Source organism: Camelus bactrianus, chromosome 2 (assembly GCF_048773025.1).
Source record: "Camelus bactrianus isolate YW-2024 breed Bactrian camel chromosome 2, ASM4877302v1, whole genome shotgun sequence".
In the NCBI taxonomy this organism is placed as follows: domain Eukaryota; kingdom Metazoa; phylum Chordata; class Mammalia; order Artiodactyla; family Camelidae; genus Camelus; species Camelus bactrianus.
The window spans coordinates 83,495,903-83,519,618 of NC_133540.1; the positions used below are offsets into that span (position 1 = coordinate 83,495,903).

Sequence of the window (23,716 nt, forward strand, 5' to 3'; positions counted from 1 at the left end):
GATCTATTCTGAGGGTCATTAATTTCAGAAATATTTACTAATGCACTTTTTGGTACTAGACACTGAGAAATATATAATGAAAGTAGCCCCTACTTACAAGTCTCTCACAGTCTAGTAAGGAAGATGGATAAGAAAATTATCAATTGCAACACATTGCATTTGCTGCAATAATGAGATATATTAGGATAACACTGGACTTCAAAAGGACATTTTCACACTCTTATAGATCAAAGACCATTTCAAGAGAGTTGACACCAAAGTTGGAACTTGAAGGAACCAATAAAGATCAGCAAAATGAAGGGAATGCTGTCCTAGTCAGAGGGAGCAGTTTTTACACAACCTCCGAAGCATAAGAAGATCTAGAGAATTGAAGGAATTGCAAATGGTTTGTGGCAAGAATGCCAACATAGTGGGAATGCTGAAAAGATGAATAGAAGTCAGATCATTAAAAAGCCTTATACATGCACCATAAGGAACTTGAACTTTCTCTGGAAGATAATGCGGTTCCCACTGAAGCAGGAAAGTGACATAAGCAGATTTGCATTTAGAGATGTGGCTCTGGCAATAGTTTGGAAAACAAATTGCAGGAGGACAAGAGATCAGAAGTTACTTGGGGGCAAACACAGTAATTCACAGGAGAAATAAGGAGTGCCAAGGCCATGAGAGCCACTCCAAGAGCCGTTTAGACTGTCTATGGCAATCTTACTATCCTGAAAGCATCCTCTGTAAGCCTTATGGCAGCCCTGGGCAGAAGTTGCCAGGGAACGGTCAAACTGAAGGACCTAACAGACATATATCAAAAGTAAAAGCTTTAACCCTAGTTGTCACAAACTGGGGAAATATCAAACCAAAAGAGTAGCTTTTACTATGTCAGAGGGTCATAAAGTCTTTGGATAGAAAAAAATGTTAAAGTTATTGAGAGATTCTGAGCCAATGTTTGAATCCCTTTACAACATCCCTGCCAAGTGGGGATCAGCCCATGTCAAATAACTCCAATGAGAACAGTTCACTATTCCCTAAGAAAGGTCACAGACATTTTCTCTCATTTTAGAAAGAAAAAACAGGAAACTTTTTAGGGACTTGCTAGCCAAGATTCCAGGTGATATCCAGATTTTCCATTGACTTCACTTGCACTCTCTCTTCCTGAATTTCATGTCTGTATAGTGATGCATAATTTATATGCAGGGCTGATTTTATCGGAAGGTAATAAAAGGAAGCTATTCCCTAAGTAATGTCATTCTGGGGGCCAGGAAGCAAAGCTTCTTCTCCCTCCATCACCTCCAACCCAAGCTATCATAGAGTCCCAATCCCACCATTAGCATTTCTGAAGAAATGGCATGTTAACTAAGTCACACTAGGATGTTAATGACATATCAGATAGATTTCATCCTGACATTGGGAACCCTGAGAAGTATAGAACCAGTAGCAAAGGAAAGAGCACTAAAAGTGGAGAAGAGAAAAAAAATACTAGGGCAAGATAAGCCAGAGGTTCCCAGTGGTCCACAGATAGAGGTGCTTGGTTGATGCATAACACAGACATGGAATATATTCAAAATACTGTTTTTAGGACTCCTCATATTTTCTTGTCACCATAGATCTGGAGTGGGTTTCTGGGCATTTCTGATATGCAGCTAAATTTAGGAACTATTAGCTGTGAAGCCATATAAAAATACCCAAACAACATGAACCTCACCTCATAAACACACAAAATCAATGTTTCTATTCTGCTGAGGGCCATTTTGGTTTGTTCATACAAAGCTCTTGTTCTAAAGTTTATAAGATAAAGGTTATGAGGAGAGTCATTGGTACATTTGGTGCCTGATGAAATGTGCCACTGACTTTTTAAAAAAAGTTTCTAAAGTCTACTTCAACAACAGTAGGCTTTCAATGAGCAGAACCATGGTGGCGAATACAGAATGATACAAAACAGTCTTTAAAACTTCTTTTAGCTATTGCAACATTTATGTCTCTTTGGATGAGAATTTTATGAATTTGTAGCAGACATTAAGTCACTGGGCTCACAATACCTTTTGAAGTAAGTGGCAAGTTTTAGCGCTGATGTTTCTTATGAAAATGGACAAAGGAGGTCAAAATGCATTGTTATGATAGCACAGTGATTAAAAAATGCATTGTTATGATAGCGCAGTGATTAAAAAAGTCACAATTATCGCTGAAGCATTCAGATCTAAGGTATAAAAACAATAATTAGCATTTGTTCATCACTTTACGGTTTATAAAATTCATTTGCATATTTGATTCTTCTAAGAATTCTATAACATAAGGAGGATAGGCATTGGGATGTCAATTTTATAGATGAAGATGTCTCAAGACTCAAAGTGTGAGGGATTTTCCCAAGGTTTAGACAAGTGTTGTAAGTTTTTTTTTTTTAATCCTGTTATGAGGTAGAATGTAATAGATTGTTTCCTGTTTTCTAAAAAATTCTAGTAAAAATATCTTATAATAATTTACAATTTATACAAAGACTTATTTAATTACTTCTGGACATGTAGTAAACAATAAAATAACTACTTTTATTGAGTACCTACTCTGAGCTAAGCATTGTGTCAGGTGTGTAAATTACCTCTAATTCTCATAACAGTGCTGTAAGATGTTAAGATGTTATCTCGTTTTGCAAAAGAGGAAATTGAGACTTAAAAAGGTTATGTGAGGTGCCCAATGATTAACAACTAATGAGTTGCAAAGTCAGCAAACTCCCATCCCTCTGATTGCAAACTTCTTTTCGTTATACCTTTCTTAAATGATTATAAAGATGTTTACTTACAGTCATCAGTTTTTAGTCCCTTTAGAATTACTCATTTATACACATGCAGTGTTAGCTCATTCATTTGTACAACCATACATACCGCAGACAATTTTTTTTTCCCAGATAGAGTATTTCTAGAACCTGGACATTAGCTTGGTACTAGATATAAAAAGGAGAAAGAATATGTCTATACAGAACTTGTAGGCCAGCCTAGGAACTGTACCAGTGAACAAATAACTAGAATATGAAGTGTGAATACTGCTTGGGAATGTCTACAAAGCACTTTATCAACTAATAGGAAGCCGTCACTGCCTTAGCTGTGATATTTTAATATTTAAACTATTAAATCAAACCTTCAGTGGAAAATATTTAGTTGGCTTATTTAATATTGTGTAATGTACTTAAAAATAATTTTAAAAAGTAGACTTAAAAAAATTATTTTCCTTCTGAAGTGGAAATTCCAGAATAGACTCAAATAGTAGGTAAACACTCCGAAGCAAACAGAGGTTTGTATAAGCACTGATGTGGCTAGAGCAATTTTCTCAGTTTAATACTTGTAACTACTACAGATCTCACTTTTACTCCTGGTCACGTGGTTGTAGCTGATATAACTACTATTAATTCCATAGTCCCTTTGCCCTCAGCAAGCGTCTCACATAGCCATCGTCCTTGCCTGGTAAGATGACCCAACCCTTCATTTGTGAAGAGTCTGGGTCATTAGCAGTTCTACCTGAACTGGGTTGTTGTAGCTTCTTTCTTGAGTTAAATCGTAGGACATGGGAGTAGCAAGAGCACTTTGGGAGATTTCCCACAATCCAAACATACTCTTCCTTACCCCACTGTGCAATAGTAACCCAACTTCCCCTTGATAGTCAGAATCAATCACCACAGTAAGCACACTGAACCTGCTTTGCCTGTTGATTCATCAGTGTGAGGAGCTCAAAGTGGCTGGGAGGCAGTCTCAGCTTCCAGCTTAATGGAACCAATATTTGGTCCTCTAGTGAAAGCATTCCTCCCTTTAGAAGTAAGATGACTATACTAACAGAACCTAAAGTCGCAGGGATAGGAAGCAAAAAGTTTGCTAGTGGATCACTAGGGATCATGATGAAAAAAGCCACTCCTATTCTCACCCCCTTAATTCCCAGACCTATGAATCCCAGCTACAGGAGAAAGAACACCATCTATACCATTATCTGATTTAGAGCATGGACTGTCTCCTGGAGGACAGTGCCACAGCTGCACAAGCTATGCCTACATCACTTAGCCAGTGCTATCTGTGATTCTTCAAAAAGCCATCCCACTATTCTGTCAAGCCAGTGGTGTTATGAAGGGGGGCAGGGTAAGTGAATTCTATGAGCATAGTCCCCTCATTTCTATGGAAAGACTTCCTTTGTCAGAAGTGATAGTATACAGAATACCATGACAATGGATAAGGCACTCCATAAATCCATGGATGGTGGTTTTGGTACAAACTTCACGTGCAGAGAAGGAAAATCTATAGATAAAGTAAGTATCTATTCCTTTGAGAACAAAGTACTGCCCCTCCCATGATGGAAATGGTCCAACAAAATAAATCTGCCCCCATATAGCTGACAGATCCCCCTCAGAGAGTGGTTCTGTATAAAGAATTCAGGTCTTGTTTTTGTTTTTTGTTTGTTTGTTTGTTTTTTTGCTTTAGCAGTGAAACCACATCTCAACAGCAGCTACAATAGGAATCACTATCTGAGTTTATAACAATCCACTCATTCTCCAAAATTCATCTGTCTTCTATAGACTCTCCCTAACCCTTATTTTACTACCCAGTATATGATGCTTTACAGGTGGATTTTTTTTCTTCTTAATGTTGGTACAGGCATCTTCTTAGATGTGAACACTTTCAGAATATTATCAAAACTAGAAAGAAAATAGGAAAATTGGAGAGCATTTTTCTTTAAAGCATTACTTTGGGAACCTCAGTCATAAAGGAAAAAGCAAGTACTTCTATCTATACATGTATAATGATAGTTACCATTGTTGCTGTGTACTTATTCACAACAACCTACAAGCTAAATACTAATTCCATTTGTTACATTGGAAAACTGAGATGCAGTGAAATTAAGTGACATGGCCCAGTCTCACAGCTAGCAGCACAGAGCAAGGTCTTAAGCCAGATATCTCACCCCAAACTAGTTCTCTATACACTATACCATATTCCAACAAATGAGATTATGTTCTTTATTCTCTTTCCAGAATACAAATTGCTCTAGAATTACCTGACATAATTTTATTCTTAAAAGGGTTATTATTAAGTAAGAGGATAATGAGAATTGTTAAAATGTCTTCAAGCCCTTTAAACTTTCTTTCTTAACATGCATTTTGAATTTCATAAATACTTTTATAGTGTTTACCTCTTCCATATTTTCTCTTCTTTTAGGTAATTAAGGAGGAAAATGATAATAATTGTTGCAAAACCTAATCAATTCTTCTGAGTATAATATCTATGAAAAAGGTTCGAAAATCTGCAGTTCCTTATTTGGATGTTAGTAATTATTATTTATTGACTTGCCCCATCCTTCTCTGTCATATGACTGCTATGAGTCAATATTTTTAGAAATATGAAATTTTCTGTCTGAAAGTTGGTTTCATTTGCCCAGATCTGAATATAAGGTAGAGTCTGATTTGTAGTAATGTTGATATAATCCATTAGTATGTGATTTTGTGAAAGTAATCTGCTATGAACTAATAACAATGGCATTTCATTAAAAAATTAAAGTGCTATTTCTTTATAGGAATGTAGAGACAGTTTCATATTTAGCTAGTTGTGGGCCTGATTTTTCATTGACTTACCAAGGTGTTTTAGGAAAGTAAAACTGAGGGCAGTTTTATGGAGTATTAATCCTAAGTACATGGAACTCACTTAATTATTGCTTCATGGTCACTGGTCAATTTTTCAGAAAGTAAAACTCATACACTAAATAGATTTTATTACAAAATACACTCTTCAGCAAGTGAATAGAATTATATTAATATATTGAAAAGTAAAAAGTTGTAACAAATACCAATGAATTAAAAAGAAAAAAAAAAGTAATTTATCTGCTTTTCTCCTTTCAGTGTAACATTTGATAGGAAGATGGCTAGATTCATCAGAATTAAGAAATAAACCAGTTTTGTTTTGCTTCTAGTTTGTTATTTATATTCAAAAAAGCATATTGGAGGCTGGGGGAATGAGGGAAATAGGTGGGGTTACAAAGGAGTAGTAAAGTTTATCTTAGTTTAATAAAATCTATAATTACACTTATTTTTAAGTTACAAATCTGATTAGTACTTATCTGCTTAAAAATCCCCCATGGGTCCCCACTGCTCATCAGGTCCAGCTCAGACCATTACCAAGGCTACAAAACTGGTCTGGTTCCAACCAGATCTGAACAGCCTCAATTCCTACTGATCTGTGCTATGCACTTATGCTCCAGCTGTACAGAACTTGAAAGTCTTTTCTGAACAGAATCTTCTTGTTAAAATTTTCTTTTTTTCATATTATAAAAAGAAAACATGGTCCATCAGAACAAAGCTGAAAAGAAAAAAAATTAAGATAATTCCCATAATCTCACCACAGTTAATGAAGTAGTGTTTTACTTTGAAAATGGAGGAATAAGGTCACAAGTCGAGGAATGGAGGCCACCTCAAGAAGCTAGAAAGCAAAGGAAATGGGTTCTCCCCTAGAGGCTCCAGAAGGAACATAGCCCTGATGACAACCTGATTTTAGCTCAGTGAGATCCACTTTGGATTTCTGCCCTCCAGATTGTAAAATAATAAATTTGTGTTCTTTCAAGCTGCCAGGCTTGAGGCAATTTGTTATGATAGCAATAGGAAATTGATATAATACCTAATGAAATGTACAGCTCAGCAGAAGAGCATAACACATGCCCATTTAAAAATGTATTTCAGCAAAAAATTAACAAATGGGACCTAATTAAACTTAAAAACTTTTGCACAGCAAAGGAAACCGCAAGCAAAACAAAACAACAACCTACAGAATGGGAGAAAATATTCACAAATGATATGACTGACAAAGGTTTAATTTCCAGAATATATAAAGAGCTCATGTAACTTAATAACAAAAAAACAAACAACCCAATCCCAAAATAGGCAGAAGACCTAAACAAGCAATTCTCCAATGACAACATACAAATGGCCAATAGGCACATGAAAAAATGCTCAATATTGCTAATTAGCAGAGAAATGCAAATCAAAACTACAATGAGGTATCACCTCACACCAGTCAGAATGGCCTTCATTAAAAAATCCACAAACGATAAATGCTGGAGAGGGTGTGGAGAAAAGGGAACCCTCCTACACTGTTGGTGGGAATGTAGTTTACTGCAGCCATTATGGAAAACAGTATGGAGATTCCTCAAAAAGCTAAAGATAGATTTACCATATGATTCAGCAATCCCACTCCTGGGCATATATCTGGAGGGAATTCTAATTCGAAAAGATACATGCACCCCAATGTTCATAGCAGCACAACATACAATAGCCAAGACATGGAAACAAACTAAATGTCTATCAACAGATGATTCAATAAAGAAGATGTGATATGTTTATACAATGGAATACTACTCAGCCATAAAAAATAAAATAATGCCATTTGCAGCAACATGGATGGATCTAGAGATCATCATTTTAAGTGAAGTAAGCCAGAAAGAGAAAGAAAAATACCATATGGTATCACTCATATGTGGAATCTAAAAAAAAGAAAAAAAGAGGACACTAATGAACTCATCTACAAAACAGAAACAGATTTGCAGACATAGTTAACAATGGTTACCGGGGAAAAGGAGGGTGGGAAGTTTGAGATTTGTAAATGTTAGCCACTATATATAAAAACAAATTTTAAAAAATAGCACAGGGAACTTTAGTCAATATCTTATAATAACCCTTAATGAAAAAGAATATCAAACAGATTATATGTATGTATATGCATGACTGGGACATCATGCTGTACACCAGAAACTGACACATTGTAACTAACTTCACTTAAATGAAAAATAAAATAAAATAAAAAAATAATAAAAAGCAAAAATTATTTCAGCATTAAAATCCAATGATTATATTTAGACCTATATTTTTCAAGGGAGTGTATTTTGGAAGTTTCACATTGCTATAAAAATTTTATAGGTAGTATTTTATGATGACATTGGGTTACAAATTAAAAGCAAAAGCTGATTTATAATACGGCTGCACATCACTGAGACGTGATCTCAATGAGGGTAGGAACCGTACTGATTTTGTTTCCTACTATACTTCTTGTACATATAGAGTGCTGGGCACATGGTAAATGTGCATGAAATGAAGTGAATGAATGAAATCAGATTCTTAAACATTTGCATGAATGAAACATTACATGAATACCTATGCATGGGTAATTACACATTATTGCACCATTTTAATTAGTACACATACAAAAGTGGGCTTTTCTCTGCCACCAGTGTTAGAGGCAAATTCGAGCTCTCTGACCTTTTTTTGCTATACACACATATGCAAGAACAATAAAAAAAAGAAGTTGTAGTACAGAAGAGAAATATATATCAATGAAAGCATAAACTGACAAAAGGGCAATTTCTAACAGGTGTTCTAGAGCTCAGTAGCTTTTCTGAAGCTGTGAGCTCTGCTCCTTTGACAAGGTATACACATTTATCATTTCAGCCATTTAACACTGTGAAGCAGTTTGTAGCACAAACACTGTGGTAGGTTCACTGAGCCAGTTAGTGTCTCTCTCCTTCAGATGGATGAGCTCAAGTGCTGAAAAACAGATTATGACTTCCAGATTATTGCCACTCCAGCACCTCACTGACTACTTAGAGAAACTTGTGTTCAGGTTAATTGCATTAATTCAAATAAAGCTGTTTGACAAGAGGCAATTTTACTAAATACAATATGATGGAGAACCAAGAAGTGAACAATAACAAAAAATATTTTTCCCATAAAAGACATTACAGAAACCATAGCTATTCATTCATTTCCTCCTTCTATTTTAGACATAAATATTAGTAAGTTTACTTACCTGGTTTCCAGCACAGATAAATAGTAAATTAGCAGCAACAAGATGGCACTGCAAGAAAATAGCACGAAAAGAAGTGATAAGAAGTCATAAGCATGGCTGTTGAGAGCAGCAGGAGGATACAGTAAAATGACCAGAGAAGCATGACCTGGGACACTGATTCCATATCAATAGTTCAAGTTCAGCTTTACCATTTCCTAATTGGTGATCTCAGTTTCCCCATCCAAATAACGAAGATAATAATAGTACTTACCATGTGGTGGAAGGGATCTTATTAGATACAGCAAGTAAAAAAATTTTTTAAAGTATTTGGACAAAGTAAGTGTTAAGTAAATGCTACATGTTTTTCTTTTATTAATTTTATTATTACCACTTATATATGTCATGTAACCTTAGGAAAGCTACTCAATCTCTCTGAAACTCATTATCCTACTTTGTTACATATGATTCTAACAATAATCAACTAAGAAAATATATATGGAAGCTATTTTTAAGCTGCTAAATAAAAAATAAATTTCTAAAGGAACAAATCATCCTTTACCCTTTTGTATCCCCAAAGAGCTATAGTGAAATGGACCAAAAAAGGTTAATGGTGGTCATAATAATCTTGAATCATCAAAAATACATTTAATTAATTTCATTCATGTAGTCAACTAATATTTATTAAGATGCCTCAACATACCATGTGCTGGACCAGACTACAGTCTGATCAACCCTCGGACTTCTCAGTCTGATACAGAATAGTTCAGATACTTCAAACATAATATGATAAATACTGTAACAGACCACAGAAGTAGAAGAGAAAGTACTATGAGGGGATGATGCAGGGAAATTATAGTTGAATTATGTGGGTATTAAAAGCTCAGAAGGCATTTACCTCTGGAGAAGAAAACATTCCTGTTGGTTATGGAGGGGTAAAAAGGCATGGTGTGTTTGGGAAATTATGGAAAATGCAGGTATGTCCTGGGGATAAGGCAGACTAGAGAGAAGCCTGAAAATAAAAGCAGGGCCTTGTATGACTTACTAAGGGGTTTGACTGATATCTGGAATTGGGGGGGTTGTTGCAAGAAATAGGAAAACACACACACACACACACATATCACACAGTTTGCAGGATTCACAAAATTAGCAAGAAGTGGAAGATAAAGATCTGAAAAACAGAAAAAAACAAGGTGCTCCTTCAGGTTAAAAAAAAGAAAGTCAATAGTTGCTTTTAAATTATAAATAGACTGGCTAGGAGGCCACCTCCACACACGTGGGATGCTTCTGCAGGTTCGCGTGAGTAGATCTCAGCGTCCCTTGGTTCTGTATAACCACCTGCAGGGTCAATGCCCTGGGCAGGAAGATCCAATTCCTCCCCCCTTCAGTGTCCGTAGTAAAAGATGGGCACCGAGTCCTACTGAAACCATACACAACAGCAGATTTTCCAAAAATAGGAAAAGGAAGTTGGGTAACAGCAATAACAAAAACAAAAATAAGCCCACAAAAACAATTCTGGCAAGCAACAACAACAACCAAAAAACCAATGCAGAATTTTAAGTCGGTAGTGACAAGATCAGATTCACGTGTTTAACAGAAGATGGCTATGAAATGACTTAAATGATGCAAAACAAGACACATTGAAAAATAATTCTCCTTCCTATTTATACTCCCCAGGTTGATATTTTCCCTTCCCAATGACATTTTTACAGTTTTCTTGTATAATCAAGGACATATATATTTCTATGTATTTTATCATTTTAGTTGCTGGACAGATGGGATGTTGTGTTTTGTATATTAATTTTTTTTACTCAGCCACTCTAATGAATTATTTTATTGCTTATAATAGTTTTTCAGTTGATTCTCTTTGGATAATTGATTTGCCTGGTATGGTAGGCAGAATAATAACCCCCATATCTTAATCCTTGGAACTTATAACTATTGACGAAGGCTGTCTCCTTATCAAACTGTAGTCGGCCTCTTCTGATCCATCTTTTCAAGTAGGCTTCAACCTTTGGGCTGACATGTTTGTCTGCACTGCCCAGTTTTAGCAAGAGTTCTTTTAAGTCAGTTTAGACACAACCCGCACCCTTGATAACTAATCACCCTCTATATCTGATTCCTTATCCTCCACCATCCCCCAGGTGATATCTGATCACCCTGGACTGCCTTTAGCAGAAATCCCCTTCTACCCTTGATTTTTCTTCCAGTAACTTCTCACCCACTGATCTCCACCTTGTTCCTTGGCTATAAATCCCCACCTGTCCATGTTGTATTCAGAGTTAAACCCAGAGTTAAACTTCTATACTGAGTTCTCTTTTCCCCCATTGCAGTAGCTGAATAAAACCTGCTTTCACTGATTTAACACAGCTCTGATTTTTCTTTGACACTGTGTTGTTGCTCTACGTAGCAAAAGGATTTTGCAATATTATTAAATTAAGGATTTTGAGATGGGGTATTATCTTGGGTTAACTGGGTGGGTCCAATGCAATCACAAGGGTCCTTAAAAGATAGAAGAGAGAGGCAGAAGAGTGAGAGAATGAGATGTAATGACAGAAGCAAAACCTGGAGTGATACAAGGCCAAGAGCAAGGATTGTGAGCAACCTCCAGGAGCTGGAAAACGTCAAGGAATGAATTCTTTTCCCCTACAGTCTTCAAAAGAAACATAGCCCAGTAAAACCCATCTGGACTTCTAACCCTCAGAACTATAGGGTAATAAATTTATGTTGTGTTAATACACTAAATTTGTGGCAATTTGTTACAGCAACACTAGGAAATTAATAACCCAGTCTTTCAAATACTTCCCTCCCTCTTACTTTTTTAAAATAAATAATAGATACTGTTTTTCTGTATCTTTGCTTTTATCTCTTACTAATAATTTGAAAGATCATCCAAAATCAGTTTATATGAATGTGCCTCATCTATTTAATAGCTGTAAAACATTCTATTTATGTATTTTTCCCCGTTTTAAAAAATTGTGTTGTGATCTTTTCTTATTGAATTAAAAGAGCTGCTTATAAAGCAAAGAAATAAGGACTACCTCTGTAATATGCTGTAAATATTTCCCCTAATTTATCCATTTAAATATTTTGTTATTAATATCTTCACTATTGGCAAATTATTTTTCATTTATCGGATTTCTCAATATCTGCTGTGAATATCTGTTTGGATTTGGATTCTGGAGTTATGTCAAGCTTGAAGGGTTTTCTCCCTAATGAGGTTATTAGAAATTCTTCAGTGTTTTTTCTAGCATTTTTATGACTCAATTTTTATGTGTAAAATTTTGATCCACTTACAATATAATTTGGCATAAGAAATTTAAGTAGTGATCCAAGATTTTTCAGATGGCTATCCAGTTGTCTCATCATCATTTACTGAATAATCTATTTTTCTTGTATTAATTTTATATGTTTTTTGTTTCTGTTCCTTCTGTTCCATTGATCTAGCTTTCTTTGCAAATTTTTAAACATTGTAATTTTATAATGTTTTAATAACTGGTAAGCTGACCAGCTCTCACTACCTTTATTTTTTAAATTTTTGGTTAAATTTTTTACTAAACTTGCACATTTAAGTTTTTCTGAAAATTCTTTTTTTTTTAAATCTCCATCTGTGGGTTTATTTGTTGGGTAGAGAATTGCATTAAATTTACAGTTTAATTAGGGAGCACTGATGTATTCACATGTTCCATTTACTTAAATCAACTTCTTGATGTGTGCAAAAACACACTATGTAGTGTGAAATGACATTCATTTAGGTTATGAAACACATTATTAATCAATCATGGAGACCAAGCGCATTCTCCCTACAAGCTGGCCAGTGGCCTCTAATGTGGCCCAGGTAAACGGTTTTGTCCAAAAATAGATGAATTATTGGCTAAGTCAATCATCATCCCCATCCTGGCAATTTGAATTACAAATGCAGAAATAATTAGCCAGTTGGGAGCAGGATGGAAGAAAGTAGAAACATTTAATATAGCAAGGTCACACCAATGCAGAGCATAATAAGGTTTGTGAATTCTATTGCTGAGTACTCCAGAGCCGTCTTGAGTCTAGAGTCAATCACCAGTTCTCCTTGAGACTTACTTGGCTTTATTAAGGCACCAGTTTTAAGGTTTGTTTGACATTCACTCCCCATTGTTGTTCCATGAGTGTTTGCATAATAAACTCTACTATGAATGACTAGTTGAGTAGATTTATTATTCTTTTTAAAAAGACCCTTCCAAGAAAAGATATCTTAACAATTACCTATCAGTTTACAAACCAGTTTACAGTGCTTTCACTTACCTCATTTAATCTATCAACAACCCAGTAAACTAATGAACTTCAGAGATAAGGGTTTTTTGGCATCATTGCAAATCATTGAAAGCAAACAACTTACAAGGCTGAACAACCTAAGGCTGAACTTTCATTAAAGGCATGGGATAACTTTCAGAGACAAATTTCTTTTAACATGCTCTGAACATGGTTGGGTGTGAATGCGAGGTCCCAAACTGCTGTAGCCAATTCACCACAAAGCAGAGGATGAAGCTGGCCAGACTCAAGGGAACTGTAGAAAAATGGAGCTGGAGCCCCAGAATTAACATCACTCAGAGACCTCCCAATCTCTGAACTTCATTTCTGCAAGCCGATAGATTTCCTCCTAATTTCAACCATTTGAGGTTATAGTCTTTTGCCGTCTGTTACTGAAAACATACTAAGTGATATGGCATCAGTTACATTTTTACATTTACATGCATTCAAAAAGCAGGGACTAGAGCCTTGGGAGAAGGGAAGAGCACCCTGCTTTGGGAGGCAGGGGTATAAGAAGTCTGGACAAAAGATGTTGCCTGTCAGCTCATGGGTGTGTGTGCAGAGGGAGGTGTTGGGTGGCAGACTGGAAGAGAAGGCAGGAGAAGAAAAAGGAAGTAAAAAAAAAGGGGGGGGTTAAATTTCATGCACTTACTAGTCTAGCCCCTTCTAAGTTGTTTGAGTATTTTCAGCTTTGATAGGAAACTTAGAATATAGTCCAAAACCTGCAACTAAAAATACTACTCTCTGATTTTTAGAATTAAATTTCAAATAGCACTGTCTTAGAGCAGTGTTTCCCAAACTTCAGTTTCTCCCATTATATGTTGAAATGGTTGTCATATCTAAATATAGTTTTTATCTGATATTTTCCTCTAAATCAGTGGTTCTCAATCAGGGGTGATTCTGCCCCCAGGAGAACATTTGGCAATGTCTGGAAAGTTTTTTGTTTGTCACAACTGGGAGCTACTGGCGCCTAGTGGACAGAGGGCAGGGATACTCCTAAACATCCTACAATACACAGCACAGACTCTAATAAAGAATTATCTGGCCCATAACGTTAGCAGTATCAAGGATGAGAAATCCCGATTTAAATCAGTTCACTTTCTTTTAAATTTCACAAAAACATTTATTGAGCAACAGTGTATCTTAAATATTTTTCTTTTTTAAAAATTATTTTTCTAAGTGCTTAACACACAACATCTCACTGAATCCACACACCAAACTTATGTGATAGCTAATACCATTAAACTTATTTTACAGGGGAGGAAACTGAGGGTTGATTAACTTGCCCAAGGTCAAACAGCTAGAAAGTAGCTGAATCTGGACGGTATGATGCTGGAGATCCTGAGCTTAACCAATAGGCCTTAATTTGTATCACCACTACAAATGAAAACCAGCATCACGTGCCTTCTGCAGTAGAAGAACATAAATAAATTCAATAAGGGCAAACATTATTAAGCTCTACCTAGATATTACTGCCTGCTGACATCTCTGGGTCTAATTCTTAGAAAGGGAAACAAAGTATTAGAAAGGTGTTTAAGACATACTAGCATCAAACCAAGATTTCCTTCCTGATACAATCAGAAGAAACGAAAATGAATTTAAAGCGGGCAAATTTCTTATTATGTAACTCAATGTTATATAATGCTGTGTTTCCGTTCTACTTAAAATCCCAACTCTTCAACCATATAAAGCTCTAGGATGTTTTGATTCCCCACTAATTAGGTAAATCTAGGTTCAAATTCTGGATCTGATACCACGTATATTAGATGTGATTTAATATCCTCATCCAGAGAACTGGGCCAATAACATCTGCCTCCTAGGGGTGTGTTGAGAATTAAATGAGATATAAAGAGTCTTGCAAGATTACTGGCAGAAAATCACACAATAGAAAATAAATATTAGTTTCTCTTATTTCCTGAAGATCCTGTGATCTATTTCCAGCACTGGCTTAGATTCTCACATTCTTCCATGATTACACAAGTTCTCTGAGGGCCATGGCAGGACAGGCAGCAACGGTTGGCTCCAGAGTATCACAGGGAACAAAGAGCTGCTTTATCCAGAGTAATCACTGAGGCCTCCTGGGAGGAACTGGCCTTTTGAGTCATGCTGTGTAGCCACCCCCTCCCCCCATCCCCACTCCTGTGAAGGCTATTGATGATCTAGGGAAGATTTATGGAATTGGCAAGCATGACAGCCCTGAGATAGTGACTCTGATAGATGACACAGGTCGCTGGAGGTTGCCAGGGGGAGGAAAGAAGAAGGGGAGAAAGGGGAGGCTTTGCTCCTGAGAACAGTGTTGTGGGTCAATCCTAATTTCTTTGCACACACACACCTACTCCAATTTTAGACCCGCCAAGTGACCATGCAGCCATTGAGTCTATGGCTAAAGGCTGTACTTTAAATATTCACAGCACCTCCTGTAGGACTGGGTTTGTGAGACTCTGTGATATCAACTAAAGCAGAGTTCAAACGAGCATTGGAACTCCTGTCTGCTTTTGTCTTGATACTGTGACTCCAGAATTTCCTCCCTACTTGATTCTTGATACCTTTATTCTTTTAAAATATTCCTTTAATAAGGCTTGGGATTTCATGTCATGATTAGGGATAATTAAAATGCAAATACAACTAGAGAGTTAATACATTGACAAACTCAGAATATCTCCTCCTCATTAGAATGTAAACTTCTTGGGGTAGAGACTTAGTTTTGTACCCTAGTATATCCCCAAAGCTTAATAAATATTTAAGTCAAATGAACGAGAGTTCATAATAAGGTATAAATCATTGCAGCAGTTAACATTTCCTTTACCTACACGTGTAGTTTTTCATGCCTCTGGGCTTTATATATGCTCCATCATCTTTCTGCAATACCTTGTGTCTGCCTCTTACGTCTCTATCACCTTCCTTACCTGGAGAAAATCTACTAACCCTTTAGGACTTGCTTTCTGGGTAAAACTCTCTCTGATCCAATCTTCCTCCTCAAATTAACACTCACTAGCTGGGTTCCTATAGCCCTTTCCGTATAATCCTGTTACAAGAGGGATGATTTCATGCTGTAATTATGTTATTTATATGTGAATCTCTGCCACTAGAAACCAGCTCCTTGAGGGTTGTAATGTTGTGTATTTCTTTTGTACCGTAACCCTTACCATGGGTAACTGGTTCATGGTAGATCTTCAATGAATGTTACTGACTGAATGTTGTAAATGGCCCCTAATTCTGCAGGGTTCCAGGGCGATCTCAGATAGATCCTTCATAAGGAGTGCATTACAAGATCGCCTCCTTTAAAAGTTCTACTTTGGATAGGAAATTTTCCTGCCCATTGTGGTTTTATTTTACTAAATCCCTTTGTCCTGTACTCAAAAGGAATGACTGGTGTGGAAACACAGAATACAAACTATAAATAAGGGATCTGGATATTCTGGGTCAGATATTTCAGCGTGGGACTGAGTATCTTGGTCTCCTTCCCTATAGATGCTTCCTGGTTGCCCTGATGCCAAACAACCTTAAGGACAGTGATCTGGGAGAGTTGGAATATTTCTCCTGAGGGAAAACAAATGGTTTGACTATGGGGCCAGATTCCTGTTGGTTCAGGACAGGGGAATTATACCATGTAAAGCAGTAGCTCGTGTCTCCAGCTCTAAGAGGACTGTGGCTTGTTCAGGTTGTGACTATGACAACAATGGAAAACATAAGAGAGATGCCAAGAAGAGGGTACGGTAACAGCCATGAGCAAGAGAGAACAAATGGCCAAGACTAGGGACTGCCTAGGGTCCCCGGAGTCCAGTGGTTACACAGGCAGGGATTCAAGACTTGACTTCCACATTTCATTACTTACATTGATGCAAACCAGACTGCTCATAAGGTGACCCTTTGCATTCATCCATTCTGCTGTAAGTTACACTGAGGAACGGAATGGAGATGGGGGAGGCAGCCTAACTACCTAGGGCACAACCCAAAGGGTTGCAGGGCTTGAGAACAGGCACAATTTAATTAAGCCAACAGTGAATTTGTGTGGGTGAAAGTAACAGCTGCTGATTCTTAGGGTATTTTTAAGTTGCAGCCAGTTCGGATACTCTCTCTGCCTATATATGGTCCTTCATGCTAAGGACCTCATGGAGATGGGTGGGCTAAAAACATAGACTCCTTGAAACTACACCATCATCTCCTGGTCTTTGACAGCACGTCAGCAGCCTGCTCTCTGGGAAACTTCAGCAAGGTTAGAAATTAAGCCTCTCATCTGACATGCTCAGACCCCTCCATCCCCCACCCCTACACCCACCACACTGTTGCTAGGCTTTTTTTTTTTCAGATTAAAGGAGAGACGTATTTGTTTAGTCCCCATATTCTTTCAAGCTGCTTAGTTACCACATCTTGTGCACAACGCACACTCCAGGCAAACACATTTAAGAGCACAGCAGATTTAAGCAGCAAGCAAGACTTGCAGATTGAGCCCCCTGAGCCCGTGTGCTATATGAAGCAAACCAAAACACAGCTGCTGGAGTTAATTTTAGGCTTTCTGACCTTGGCAATGTCCTATCAATTGGGGAAAAGCAGCTCTGAATAGGTTCAAAAAGGAGTCTTTCTCCTCCTTCCCCCCTGCAGCTGACTGGAAAAGTGGCTACATGGTTTAAGTTTAGTGGGAAAAACAATTAATTAAAAACAATAGTAAACTTGTCAGATCAAGAAATTCAACACTTACTGAGCAAGTGCAAGGTCTATGCAAGAAATCTTTTAGGATATTGTCCCATAAACCTAGATCCTCAAAATTATACTCAAAGTAGCACCTTCTGAAAAGTTCTAAAAGATTGGCTTCTCAAAAACAAAAATGAATTTCTGTATCACAGTGCTTCAAGACAACGAAAGCGTTTGGCAATGATGAGAGGGGAAGTACAAGCTTTATTAAACTATGTTGTTTATATATATAACATGAATTTAAACGCCAGGAGTAAATACATACTATTCATTTCTGAATGCACAGGATCCAATTCTCTGACCATCAAAATATGCGAGGCACCTGTAAAACACTCACATACAACATGGACTTTCCTTCCTGACAATTTCTTACTCAATTTCTAATTTTGCTTTTGTTTGATTGCCTGTATTTCCCAATGATCTACAGATTCATGATGGCAGGGTATATCCTTGTTTTTTGCTCACAGAGGCCCATAACAGACAATAAATACTTGTTGAGTGGGTAACAAATGATTTGCACCTCATCATTCTCTTACTTCTAGCATTCTCGTGCCCAAACTTCATTCTTAAAGGAATGAACAGCTTGAAGGGAAGGGTAGGGGTTAGGTTTGGGATCAAGGGAAGATCCTTCTTCCACTGTAACATTATTAAATAAAAAGCTTTGTGCTTTGATGCTTTATGGCTTTTAGTGACAAATGAATGCAGAGAGACACCAAGCCTCATGAACCAACATTTAATACTTTCATTCTTTTCTATGACATTAAAATAATATGTCCTTGAGGAGCATTTATAATTATTCATTTGTTTGTAGTTAATGAAGATACAGAATTAAAATCTAAAGAGCACTGATTAAGGATCAAGATGAATTGCTAGCTATGTGAAGTGGAATTGTGTAGCATGCCAAAATTCATTTAGAATATATTCACTCTAATTTAGGTCATCCTGGGAAGAGGGGAAGGAAATGGGCTGTACTGAATTCAGATTGTACTTACTAGCTATGTGATCTTGAGCAAGTTACGTACATAACCTCTCATCACTAGCTTCCCTGTCTATACAAGAGGGAAATAACACCTGATATCAATACCTCAGGGGCAGTGCAAGGAATAAATGAAAGGGGTAAAATATACGAAAAGCCTAGCAGAGTGACTGACCCATATTCAGTCAATGATAGCTAAAAAATTCAGTCAATGATAGCTAAAAAGAAATATTCAGTCAATGATAGCTAAAAAAATGAAAATACTATTATGTAATAAACTAATTAGAAGGACCAATTACCACATCAATCTAGATATTACGTAACCAAAACAGTCCTGCACAACAGAACGCGTTTTATCAGGTTACTAAGGATCTGCTGCCCAGGTATACTTTATCTAGTGTTTGTTGTTCAGGTATCTATTCTTTCAGAGTCAGATCACATTTCTGAATCAGAAAAGAACAGCTACCCAAGAAATAACTGAGGCTCAGATTTAGCCACAGGGTTTGAATCCAGCATTTCTTCTCTCTGGCATTTGGAGCATTTGCTTTGAGTTTTACAGATAAAAGAACACCTTTTTAGATACAGGCAGAAAAAGCCGGAGAATGTGAGGGCAAGGAAAGAACTCTTTAGTCTCAAAATTCATCTTCTATATCAACATTTGAATATTTGAATTCTTATTAATAATAACACTTTTCCTCGGCCTTTTCAGAATGAGACCTGTTATTTGCTCACTTTCTTTTCCTTATAGAAAATTTCAAAACTAAACAAAAGCAGACAGCACAGTATAATGATCCTAACGTGCTCATCACCTGGCTTCAACAATTATTACTCACAGCCAATCTTGCTTCCTCTACACTCCTACTTCCTTTCCTCTCACACATTATTCTGAAGCAAATCCCGTATTATTTCATCTGTAAATATTTCAGTACATATTTCTAAAAAATAAGGGCTCTTATAAAAACATAGCCACAACATCATCACCGCAATTAATAATCACTCCTTAGTAACATCAAATATCCAGTGTTTAAATTTTTCAATTGTCTATAAATGACATTTATAACAAATAACTATTTGTTGTTATTCTTTTTCAGATTGCTTGTTTGAATCAGGATGCAAATTAATCTACACATTACCGTTGGTTGATATGTCTCATATTTCTTTCGACCTCTAAGTTTCTCCTTCAGCTCTACTTTTCCCTGCAATCCATTTAGTGAAGAAATTAGATCCTGCACAGTTTCCCCAGTTTGGATTTTGCTGACTGCATCCAGGTGGTGTCATTTCACATGTTCTTTACCATATTCTTCTGTTCCCTGTATTTCTGTAAGTTGATAAATTTGATTTAAAGGCTTGACCAGATTCAGGTTCTATTTTGTTGTCAAGACTTCTTTACAGGTGATGATATATTCTTCCATCAGGATGCACATACAATGTGCTTGTCTCTCTCAGCTGTTGGTGATCAGTGTCTAGAGCCATTAATCCAGTAGGGGTTGCAAAAATGGTGATATTCTAATAATAATTCAATCATTCCTATTTCTTTTCTTTAAAACTGAAATATTTCTATAAGGAGAAATTTCCTTTCATCTGTTTGGAAACTTGGCTCTAACGGTGTCTTCTTGGGGAAGGGTAACATGTTAATTAACACATTGGAAGTGATTAATTTATGCTGTAACAAAGTATGATGAATCATTTTCCTTAAGGTTGTAGAAACCCTCACCCTGAGAGAAAAGGAGAATATAAATACAGCCAAGGGAGAGGAAGTAAATGGTGATCAGAAATTTGAAATATCTGAGAAAAGAAGACAGAACACAGATGCTTAAACGTAACACTTTGCTATGCCTGTTCTTATCTGGCATATAAATTCCTATTTGGAAGCCCACCTTATGGCTCTGAATTCTACTTATTTACTTAGGAGTCCTGCATTCATCCTTCCAGTTCAGATCTCTCCCCAGGCTTTGCACAGTAGTCAAAACTCTACCTGACATGGCTATTTTGATGTCTAAAAGACATTTAAGTGTTAACATATCTAAAATGGAACTTTTAGTTTCACCTCAAAATTGTGACTCAGATTTTCCCTACTTCAATAAATGGCAGCACCACCCACCTGTTACTAAAGCCAAAAAACAGGAGTAATCTTTGAAGTCTTTTCTCCAATCCCCATAATCAATCAATCAATCAGTCACCAAGTGCTGTTGGTTTTACCTGGAGATTATTTTCTTCTATTATTAATGACACCACCCTAAACCAAGTCACAATTGTTGAGAAACAACTGAACTGTTACAACAGTCTTCTGGCTTCCCTGCTGACATGTTGGCCCCTCTAGTCCATTTTCCACAAGGGGAGTGATCTGTCTAAAATGTTAGCCAAGGATCATGAGCTGATAATTGTTGAAGCTGTGTGATGGATTTGTTATGCTAATTTCTTCCCCTTTGTATATGTTTGAAATTTTCCACATTAAAAAAATAAAATGTTATTCAGATTATTTATTTTACCTTACTATTTTACTTCCCAACTGACTTCTCGATGTTCTTCAGATAAAATCCAGATCTCTGGCTTAGGCCTGTGAGTCTCATTATATTATATCACACCACAATTTATAATTATCTTGTTTGTTTATATTTATATGTAAATATACTTACTTGTTTATTATTACAAGAAAGTAACTTAAGTGAATATCTGAAGAAAGTGAAGAATATTCATTCTATTTGTGTTATAATTCCAATTGTTTGAAAACGTGGTTAGAATACAAACTTTAATAATCTTGCTTCATAAGCAAAGATTTATCAACAAAATAAGAGTTTGATCAGGAGAGTAACTTCTTGAAATTGAAATTTTAGGAAAAGAGCGGCATGAAATACTGACTGGTGAAGCAGAAATCGGAATTAGAAATCTCTATTTGAATATACTCTCTCTTTGATTCTAAATTGCCCCAAAGTTTTGAAGTGTTGAATAATTTTAAGTGATAGCCCATTGTTTGATTTAAATGTCTAACCTCTGGAATTATATTCTCTATTATTAACATGACACTTCTCATGTTTTTAGGACCAATATATTTAAGTTTTATCAGCTGTTAATTTCAGACAATTCTCCTAATGGTATGATAAAGAAGAACTCAGCAGGTGTTTTTGCAGAGTCTGTTCTCTGCCAATCATTGTGCTAACTCAGAGTCACAGGATTCATTTAAACTGTGTTAAACCAAAAGCACCAGTACATAAGCCAGCCTACCAAGTCAGGGAGCAGATGGAAGTTGACTGCCAGTCATGTGAAGGAAGCCCCTGGCATGACAGAATTTTAGAACTGGAAGATATCTTTGGATTGTGTAATACTAAGGCCCTCATTTTAAAGGGGCGAAACTGTTGTTCCAATAGGTTAACTGACTTACTCTTCCCAAAGTAAAAGATAATATCCTAATCTGGTAATTCAAGTCTTACTTTCAGAAAACCCTTAAGGAATTATAGAGTAAGGTAGTACCATACCAAGATCTGGAACACAGGGCTTTTATGCCATAAATCCATTCTTTTCATTATAGTAAGATAACTCTTCCTTTCCTCTCCTTCCCAGCATCTTTGGAAACTTTGGTCTTTTCAAATTACTCCAGTGACCTCTGCTGTTCCTGAGATAGCATCAAATCTTCAATAATTTCTTCTGTTTTTAAAAATGGTTTGATTTACCAACATGCCAAACTAATAGTGCATAAACTCAGCAGAGTACATTTCATATTGGCATTCTATTAGCCCAAAGTGGGTTACTAGCAGCACATATTTTAAGTTTTGTTCAGATTCTTTGAAAACTGATTTGTGGATTTGATGGGTGTTGTGAGTAAAGAAGATGGACATCTCTTTGTAAATTAATGGGTACCCAAACTGACAATGCTGTGGTAGCCTGGTCATCAGTGACAACGCTAATTAAGCATTTGTGAGGCTCAAGTCCATTACAGCCATCCAGCACTCTGATGGACAAGACATTCTAGAAGCTAGAAAGGATTCAGTCCCCGTCATAGAGGGACTTGCTTTTCATAGCTAAGGGGCCCAGGGCAAGGCTTTAGACTATTTTAAAATGCTCCACATACCTTGAATATGTCACCACAGCAGTTTTCCCAGCTGCTGACGACAGCCTGGCTTGCCTGTAGAGACAGTGATGGACCCCGACCATCTCCTAGTTCAGGGTTTTAAAATATGCCCATAACACGACAGAGACCTTGAAAACCCATTTAGATCCTTTCCTCTGTTCTGGGGGAACCACACCCAAACCATTCCAAACAGATGAAATTCCCTCCTGTTTTTATACACCTAGCAGGGAGACTCCATAACCTTTCAACTTCAGCCCTCACAGTGGGCAGAACTCTGGCGGCAATTCATCCCTCACTGCAGGACTGAGCCACCCCAGAGTTGAAGCCCACTTCCTTCCTGACCGCGGAAACCCAGCTAAGCAGCTCGGAGCGCTCGGCCACGACCCCCAATCGGGTGGCCTGGTCTCCACCGGCCGGGCGGCCCCAGGGTCCTCGCGGGGCGCGGTCCGCGGCTGCAAAGGTGCTCGGAATGTGAGGACTGGGGCCGCAGCGGGAGGGGCAGGGGTGGGCGCGCGCCGCTCTCGCGAGAGCTCGCGAGGTGGGAGTAGCAAGGGACAGGGGACTGGAGGTGGAGGATCCGCGGCGGCTGTTCTCCCGGGAGCAGGCTAGCGGCCTTTTCCACGCCTCCCTTTCCTTCCCCTCCCATTGAGTGATTCAAGCCGTGCGCTTCCCACTTCCGCCCCCTCTGCCTGCCATTGGAACTAGCAAAGCCGAACAAGTTGCGGCGGCCGAACAGCCGGCGCTCCGCGCCTCCTCCCCATCCTCTCCTCCTCCTCCTTCTCCTTGCCTGGCCGCCGCCGCCCCAAGGCCTCGCGACCGCCGCGCCCGCAGCCTGCATCGCGGCCGACATGAGCTTCTTGTTGTGAGTAGTCAAGGCCCGCGCGCGCCGGCTTTGTTTGGGCGACCTGG

General features: G+C 37.6%; 1 protein-coding gene and 1 long non-coding RNA gene across 2 annotated transcripts in view; one reads left to right on the plus strand and one right to left on the minus strand.

Annotated features, from left to right (window-relative positions):
* Positions 1 to 5,690: 5,690 nt before the first annotated feature.
* On the minus strand, positions 5,691 to 23,234 carry LOC123612593 (uncharacterized). The gene is made up of 3 exons (XR_006719878.2): positions 22,808 to 23,234; positions 8,808 to 8,855; positions 5,691 to 8,545 (listed from the first exon to the last, which is right to left on the minus strand). It is a non-coding gene; the product is annotated as an uncharacterized LOC123612593 (long non-coding RNA).
* A 136-nt stretch (positions 23,235 to 23,370) lies between these two features.
* MOB1B (MOB kinase activator 1B) overlaps positions 23,371 to 23,716 on the plus strand; it is a 54,684-nt gene continuing 54,338 nt past the window's right edge. The window contains exon 1 of the mRNA XM_074344663.1: positions 23,371 to 23,669. Within this exon, the coding sequence (XP_074200764.1) occupies positions 23,656 to 23,669 (14 nt within the window). The 5' untranslated portion in view covers positions 23,371 to 23,655. The remainder of the gene's footprint in view (positions 23,670 to 23,716) is intronic.